Genomic DNA, 9,098 nt, shown 5'->3' with positions numbered 1-9,098 from the left:
ATAGTTTTCTTCCTCGTCTACTCAATTTCTCATCTTTCCTTCCCATTTTCCTTTCTCTTCTTCCATCTTTTTCCTTTTTGTTTTCCATCTATTTTCTTTTTGTTGTTTAATGTAGGTGGTTATTTCTCTATTTGGTGCTATATTTGGTGGATGGTTTGTTCTATTTGCTGCTGATGCTTGTGATTTCTATCGGTCATAGTTTCCATATTGCTGAAGATTGGGATTCACCGGTCATCTTTTGTACCGGCGGGTGGTTGTATTGCCCTTTTGTTTGCTGATTTATGTGGGCATGGTCCAACTTTTTCAGCCAATTTTGGGTTGTGGCTGGTTTGGTTAATGCCTTTTAGAGTTCTACCTTTCTACAGTTTTTTGGGTCTCTACATTCTTGTGGTTGGAGTGGTGCTGATTTATGCATCGTCTCTTGGTGGTTTGAGTACCACCACTAGGCATACCTCATGCCTCATGTGTATGTTGCTTGCAGGAGTCTAGTTTACTATTCTCCACCATTATGTTTTTTTTTTTTTCTTTTCAAGAATTTATATTTAGGTTCTCTTGCTTAGCAATTTCCTGCCATTTTATACTTGTTCTTGGATGAACGAAATCTGCCTTTAGGCCTTCTAGAAAAAAAAGGCACCTAAATTGCAGATGATATGATGGTAGGAAGAAAACATATAAGGTCTACTTTACATGTATGTAGATTCTCTTTTGAGCAAGGGTTTCCTCTTTTTTATTTTGTATTTTTTTTGGGATGTTACATTATGCACATTACAAGGGGTTCATGGGGTGGGGGCAATTAAAGTGCATTTTAGGAGTGAACAAATGGGTTGGTTCTACCCAGAATCAAATGAAATTGGCCTCGAATCAACCCTACCCCCACCCTGGTTGGTTCCAAGGGTTGGGGGCTACCCTACTTGAAACAATCTGAAGAATCGGCCTTGATTGACCTTGGTCGGTAATTTTCTTTAAAATAAATCCCAAAATACTTTGAGGATGTGAACATTTGCACCCGTGCACTCCTATATTTACAAAGATCATGGTTTCACTTGACCATTGAGCCACTAAAGTGAATTGATAATTTTCTTCAATTTAATATTTAAATATGTATATAAGTAATGTAGAAGGTAAAATTTACAAAGTTTAAATTATAATGTCTATACTATTGTAGAGTCATTTAAAATTTACAAACTATATATTATTATGATTACTATAAAGTCAAGTTTAAACATTTTATGATTGTGATTTTTAATCAGTAATATATCTATACCATTATAAAATAGATACTTGCCCTGATTTTGGTACAGATCATAAAAGTTAAATTTGAATATATAATATCAATTTATATCTTTACCTTTTACTTGCACAAGTTTCATAGAACATGCCACTACACTAATATTAATGATAACATTATCAATGATGCAATTTGTGATTATGTAATTATGTCACAGTTCCTATTTTTACTGTTAAGAATTCCATGGTAGGCCTTGTAACCACCAATGCCAGAACCAACCCTAGGAACCCACCCTAGAACTGATCTTGATAGGGTAGGTTCTAATTCCAAAAACTTAGAATCAGCCTATAAGGTGGGTTCCAGGTTCTACCTTTGAATTAAACCGAACTGACAATGCTTAACCCCAGTGCACGTAAGGTCCACCAACCTTAACATGGAGAGTGCGTATATGTGGGTTTGATCCTGCATCTCCTCTGAGAGGATTGCCAAGTGACCCACTAGATCATCAGTAGTAAGGTTCAAGCTCTAATGTTGTATTGGTTAGTGTTTTAAAAACTGACCTAGAGGGTGACCCATTTTTTCTTCTGGGTGGTGGGTCAGTAGTTCAGCCTTTTGGGTGGATTGACAGGTTTGGAGTTGAAGTAAATTGCCTTCCCTCCAAACGACAGGTTTAACAATTCGATTGTATGGGTCAATGACAGGTTGAAAACTGATGCTGTGTATTTTTTAAATGCATTTTTATTTAATTGGGTAAAAGACTTCAACCTCGAGAATTGTTATAAATACTGAAACTTATAAGGGGGTTAAAAATGGACAGATATTCCCCCCTCGAGATGCATGACTTCATCCATGCATTCCAGCATTGAAGCGTGGGGCTAGAAAATCCATCGAAAAATAAGCTAACAAGGCCAGCAGTTGTGGGAATGAGGGAAAACCTTTCTCTAGTATTCTCTGTTAACAGTCGTGGCTTTTAACGGACTGCAAAACCAATAACTCCATGTTTGCATAAAGTTAAATGCCAAAATTGATGATGCGACACAGCATACATAGATAACATTTCCACCAGAACTGCAAACTGGTGGATCACAAGCATTTGTCACGATGGTGTCTGAGTGTCTGTTGTTTATTGTTTTTTTTTTTCCAATGTAACAAGCGTTTACAGAAAGATTTGGTGGCGGAGATGGTCTAATCACAGGGGCTGGTGTATTTGATCTTTAGATAGACGAGAATTGAGCCAGCAATAAATAAATAGTTGAGGACATTCGCTGCATATCTAAGAATTCACGGTATTATTGAATCAAGGTTTTTAAAACCGACTCAGACAGCGAGTTTGTCAGAGGTTCGATTCCCATGCATGGCCCATTTTAACAAAAATAAATAAAAAATAAAAATCAACCAAACTGTTTAGTCGTTCAAATAGTTCGACTGCCCGTATCAGTAATTTGTTGATCAAATCAATAGTTTTGGATATATAACAGTTCTAGGGTAAAACACTGATCGGTTCTTGATTTTTTTGGTCTAACCATCCGGTCCAGTATAACAATGCCTCCGTTCATATGCATATATAAAGAACTCTCCGCTAGAGTTCACCTTAATTAAGATAAAGAAAAGCAGACCATACAGTAGCTAGCAGAACTAATGGCTACGTTATTGTAGCCTTGAGATCGAATCCCACCTAGGTTGGGTGGGGGGTTTGGGATTGGGGATGGACTACCCCTGTTATGTAGCCCCTTGGAGCAAAAAACAATGGCTACTTTATTTCAAAATCTTATGACCCTCCGGTGTCCCGACCCAAACCGGCATAAAATCATACCTTGACTCTTTTATCCATCCATCAAGGATTTTGATGGATATTAAGTGGAATGGATATTAAGTGTGTTTTAGTCTCCAACAACGTGGCCATCAACGTGATCAACGAATGGATATTAAGGGGTACTCATTTACTTAAAGAAATGGAATTACAGATGTTTGATGGATATGGGCTTCTTTGTTAATCGAGCTGAGCTTGAGTCCAGTGAAACTTGGCTCGTGAGGCTCATGAGTTTAATCGAGCCTAGTATAATAAATAAATAATTTTTTATTATATACATAAATACGTATACATATAAATATATAAATATATAAATAATAATTTTTATTAATAAAATAACATTTTATATATAATATTTTTATTTTATGTATAATGTAATTAATTTTTATAATCCTTATTTTTGTATGTAAAATAAAAACATTTTTATATGAATATATTTTGTTATTTTTTATATGTATAATAACAACTAATTTTTATAATTTTTAAATTTTCTATGTAAAATAAAATAATATTTTTATATGTATAACTTTTATTTTTTAGAAAAAAACTTGGCTTGCAATCGAACTCAAGCCGATCCGAATTCGAGCTTGAGCCCAACACAATTTCAGCGAACTGAGCTCAAATAGCCAAGTATTTGGCTCGAATCCACCCCTATTTATGGATATATGTTCAGTTCTAATATTAAGGTTTCCGAACGTGATGGAAGAGAACATCCACAAGAGGATTTTGGAATACTTCCAAGACATCTTTATTTTCTCGATTGCAATAATTCATCTATGAACAATTTGAGGCTAAGTGTATTTAACATTGCTCTTGAATATTGGTGAGATGACTTTTTCCAATCCATACCGGCTTTCATCATTGCCTCGAATTCTTCATAGCTGATTCGACCATCCTACAAAAATCAATAAATCAAACAAAACAAAACGGATGTAACCTGTCAGACAACAAAGAACTTTGCACGAGATTGTTATGAAGAAGATGTTTAACAGATGTTTCTAGATTCACCTTGTCTGTATCAACATCGGAGAGTATGTCTCGAATCACCTGCTCATTGTCAGGGCCAAGGTCATCCTCTAGTAATGCTTCTCTCAATAAACCCACTATCGTTATTGTTGAACAAATTAAAAGCTGCGTACAGATGTTCTTTACTTCTAATTCTTTTCAGGTGAATGGAGATTGTGACGAACTCACAGTTCAGAGTGCAACTCCCATCAATGTCCGCCTATGAGGATCATGACAGTGATTACTCAGGGTGGATGATAGATGATAAAAATATAGCTAAGTACAAGAAAAAGAAAGGTATTGCACAAGCTCCTTCAATGAAAAACAGAAAAAAGTCAGTATGGATGGCTTATAGAATCCCAAGTAACCAAAATGTGTAATGGAGTCTGAGCACAAGAATGTCAATTTAAAAAAGCCCACCATGGAAACTCGTCCAAGTTGCATGTGTTTGTGTATCACATTCGGTATCTAATGAAAAGGGGATGGAATATTCAATCTGTCCACAACTTAATAGAGTAATCTAGGGTTCAAAGCAATGGCACCAAAGATTTTTGCGAAGAATCAACAATGGGTCAAACATGGCACTCATCTCAATCCCATTACTTGATGAACAATGGTCCAATAAGTAGAGAATAGCGATGGGAGTTTTCATGCAGGGATCTTATCAACTTTCAATAATCAATCAGAATAGTTAATTATACAAAGGGGGAGATAAAGTCTCTTAACTCCCCAGCAGAGGCATGAACCCCCACAATGAGAAAACCAGAATTACAACTGAGCCCAATATATAGATTCCTTGTCCACCCCAAGCTTAGCTAACCCATCAACAAACGAATTAGCAGATCTCTTCACCCAACTGAACTTTATTTCCATGTCCTTAACTAGCCATCTGAATTTTCTCCTTTCGTTGTTGTATTTCCATAATCCAGCCTTGTTTTCTTGCAGCCACCCTACCACCACCTCTGAATCTCTTTCAATTTCAAGCCTTCTAATGTTCATATCCTTTGCTCTTTGGGCACCTTCTAAGACTGCAAAGATCTCAGCCCTGAGAGAGTCACCGCTCCTGATTGGGCCTGAGAATAGAGCTAAAACAGTCCCATTCTCATCCCTAAATATGCCCCCTATGCCTGACTACCCAAGATTCCCTCTACTACTACCATCAAAGTTCAACTTTATAAATCTAGTGGGGCAGGGGTCCAAGAAAGACTTTGTAGAGAAGATGAGCCGAATGGCCCATAAACTATCATTTCATGTTATGTTATGTTTCTCTCTGTTGTGGGCCTTATTCTGGGCCCATACTCTGTAATATTCTGTTTTTTGTATTTTCCTACTCACTCAAGGGCCTCTCTGTAATTTGTCAAAGATTAACTTATTAATAAGATGTTTAGAGTGTTAGAGAGAGGTTATGTTCGAACTTCTTACTCTCTAACACTCATTGCCGCCAGCTCTCTCTTCTCTTCTTCTCCTGTTTGTTCATTTTCTGGTTTGCATCTAATCTCAAACAGTTCCATACATCAAGTGGGCTGTTTTTCAACTTGGTATCAGAGCCAGGTTATTGCTTGGCGGGTCCCTCATGTGGTTCTAGTTCAGCCAACTACATGAGGAGGTTCTAGGGCTGAAAGTTTACAGTCATCCGCCTGGTTCTTGGAGGTCATTGGAGGGTGCCCAAGTTTCTATACACTTAGAGAAGGGTTCGGTGACCAGGAAGAATCAGAGAGCAAGTTGTTTGGTCTGATTTGAAATCAGAGAAAAGGACTTTCGAAGTTATCTTAGAGAACAAGTGTTCGGCCTGGTTTATAGTTCAAACCAGAGACTCTCTTGCTGTAAGTCTTTTCTCAGTTCTTTGCTGAGTTATTTTTTTGTTATTTGGGAGGACTGTTAAAGCATTCAAAACACCTCCATTCGGCGCACTGTTGCTGGACTGATTTCTGGGTTATTCTGGAAGTGTGGTTCGATTGTTATTGGGCTTCCAAACTGCCAAAAAACTGATCTAAATTGAGTGGTACAAGCCTCTACTTTAGTTCAGCTGCTTCTTGGACTTAGATAAAGTGTTATTGAAGTGATTTCTACTTGTTAACAGTGAAGTGTTGACTGTTGCATACATAGTGTTTGTAAAAAGTCCTCTTAGGTACTGTGGACTGTTTTCTTTGTTCTCCTTGGGAAATTATTGTTGGGAACCAAGAATACATATTGTTTGGAGGCCTACTGATTGTTCCTTGAAGGCTGAATCAGAGTTTCTCCTTTTTGAAAGTGCTGCCACCGAACTTGGTTCTCACGGCTGTCAGTTCTGAACTGAGTTTGTGTGTTGTTGTGTTTGCTATTGTTTCAACTCAATCTGAGTTCTTTGAAATCAGATCACTTTTAAAGGCCTCCCGAAACCCTAATTGAAGTTGTTACATAATGGACTTCTCAGAAATTGAGAACAAGAGCACTACTGAATATGGACATAATTTGGGAACTACAACTGATTCCTTGTTGGCTGTAACTACAGTTAAATTGGATGGAACCAATTATTTGGCCTGGTCACAATCCGTAAAAATTCATATTTGCAGTAGAGGAAAGTGGGGGTTTATCTCTAGGAGCAAGAAAGCTCCCCCAGAGGAGGATCCCTCTTATGAGAAATGGGTGCAGGAGAATTACACAGTGATTGGGTGGCTTGTGAACTCAATGCAGCCACAGATTAGCCAACATTACTTGTGGATGAACTCGGCTAAAGAAATCTGGGATAGTGTTGCAGAAACTTACTCCCAGAAGTTGAATGTTGCCAGAGCTTACAAACTGAGAAGTGATGTGAAGAATCTAAGACAGGGGGAGAAGTCACTTGCAGCATACTTCTCAGCCCTAAAATCTATATGGCAAGAGATTGATTTGATAGAGGCCGTGACATGGGATACCCCTAAGGATGCTGAAACATATAGGAAATTGGTTGAAAGGAATAGGGTCTTTGAGTTCTTGACAGGGCTGAATTCTGAATATGACATTACAAAGCAAAACATCTTGTCCAAGGAAGATGTTTCATTGTCTCAAGCATATGCTTTGGTCAGCAGTGAAGAAAGCAGGAGGCAAGTGCAGGTTCAAGGGGTCAGTATCAATGATCATTTTGCAAATATGGGAATCAAACCCAAAGGGATTACAGGAGCCCCCAGTGGCACAGGAAAGAAGGAGGTGGTGTGTGAATATTGCAAGAAGCCGAAACACACTAAGGACAAGTGCTGGAAATTGCATCCCAGTCTTGTCCCTATCCGATTCCAGAAGAAGAATGACAGTAGAAAGACAGGAAGTGCACATGCAGCCACAAGTACAGATGAAGAGTTTGAGTCTGCAAATGCACAATTGGCAGCCATGAAAGCTGATTATGAGAAGTTTGGAAGGATGATCAGCCAGCTTGAAGGTGTAACTTCATCATCCAACCCTTCTGGAAGTCCAGCCACCTCTGCATTTGCTCACTCAGGTATAAGGGCTTCTGCTAACCATGCATCTACCTCAGGTAATCCCAAGACCCCTTGGATCATTGACTCAGGTGCTTCTGATCACATGACCAACCTTTCCACTTTGTTTGTGTCATATGATTTGCTTCCTGGTCGTGACAAAATCACCTTAGCTGATGGTTCTCTTGCCCCCATTTCTGGCAAGGGAACTGTCAAGCCTACAGGCTCTTTACTTTTATCTTCCACTCTTCATGTACCTAAGTTAAATACCAACTTGTTATCTGTAAGTAGCTTGACCAAGTCATTGAATTGTTGTGTAACCTTTTTCCCTTCTCATTGTGTGTTTCAGGACCTGAAGTCTCAGAAGGTGATTGGGAGTGGCCATGAAGCGAATGGAATATACTTGCTCGACACCCCTGGCCAATGCTTTGATCATCCCAAGAATGCTGCTTTTGGTTCTACTTCTTCAGAGTCAGTCAGTCAAATTATGTTGAGTCATTGTCAATTGGGTCATTTACCTTTTTCTGCTTTAAGTCATTTGCTTCCCAAACTGTTTAAGGGAGTCAGTGTGTCCAGTCTCAATTGTGAGTCATGTCAGTTGTCAAAGCATTGTAGAAAAAATTACCCTGTGAGCAATAAAAGATCCTCTTTTCTTTTTCATATTGTACACTCTGATGTGTGGGGGCCTTACCACTTATCCTCTATGGGGGGGTACAAATACTTTATCCTGTTCATTGATGACTTTTCTAGATTCACTTAGATATACTTAATGAAATCCCGAGACGAAGTCCCGAGACTTGTGAGGCAATTTCATGAGCTTGTTTTGACTCAATTTGGTACCAGAATTAAGGTTTTCAGATCTGACAATGCAAAAGAGTATTTTGAGAAGAGCTTATCCTTGTATCTCTCTGACATGGGGGTTATTCACCAAAGCTCCCGTGTTAGAACCCTTGAACAAAATGGAGTTGCTGAGAGAAAAAATAGACATATTGTTGAAGTTGCAAGGAGCCTTTTATTTGCCTCACATGTTCCCACAAGATTTTGGGGTGATGTTGTACTTACTGCTACCTATCTCATAAACCGTATGCCATCTAGGGTTTTAGGGTTTAAATCCCCCTTCAGTCTTCTTCATCTAGATAAGGATCTCTTCCCAATTCCTCTTCGTGTGTTTGGTTGTACCTGTTATGTTCACATTCCAAGTGTGCAGAGACACAAGTTTGAACCAAAAGCCCACAAATGCATCTTCCTCGGTTACTCCCCCATACAAAAGGGTTATTGTTGTTTTGATCCAAAGACTGGCACCAGACATGTCTTTATGGATGTTACCTTTGATGAACTTTCTCCTTTTTATGGTTCCTCTCAGGAAGGACATTGTCAACAGGGGGAGAGTCTGTCACAAGTTTTTTCTCTTCCCCTTCCTGTCCCAGTTCAGTCTCTTGACAAATCTGTATCCTCACAAAATGAATCAAAGGAAGATCAGCCACTTCATTCCTCTTGTCCTAGTGCTCCTATTTCTTTACCTCCTCGTCCTACCCATAATCCCAAAGTGTATCAAAGGCAGAGATCCAGGAATGAGCAAATGGTTTCCCTTACAACAGATGAGGCTCATACCCTTGCAATCACAGAT

At 38.7% G+C, this 9,098-nt stretch overlaps 1 protein-coding gene across 8 annotated transcripts in view; it reads right to left on the bottom strand.

Moving 5' to 3' along the window:
- Window positions 1–3,674: 3,674 nt before the first annotated feature.
- The window catches only part of LOC148873248 (calcium-dependent protein kinase 24-like), a 119,225-nt gene continuing 113,801 nt past the window's right edge, over window positions 3,675–9,098 (bottom strand). For all 8 annotated transcript variants that reach the window (XM_088966732.1, XM_088966728.1, XM_088966724.1 and 5 more), the window contains 2 exons: window positions 4,047–4,263; window positions 3,675–3,933 (listed from right to left, as the gene is read on the bottom strand). Coding sequence is in view for 4 of the 8 variants with exons in the window: in XM_088966724.1 (XP_088822850.1) it covers window positions 4,108–4,263 (156 nt within the window). In the remaining 4 variants the exon portion in view is untranslated. The remainder of the gene's footprint in view (window positions 3,934–4,046; window positions 4,264–9,098) is intronic.

The sequence above is a fragment of the Nelumbo lutea genome, chromosome 1 (assembly GCF_056320005.1).
Source record: "Nelumbo lutea isolate HS-2025 chromosome 1, American lotus-T2T, whole genome shotgun sequence".
Classification (NCBI taxonomy): Eukaryota; Viridiplantae; Streptophyta; class Magnoliopsida; order Proteales; family Nelumbonaceae; genus Nelumbo; species Nelumbo lutea.
Note: the sequence above shows the minus strand (reverse complement) of the source record. Positions and strands in the feature narration are given on the sequence as shown.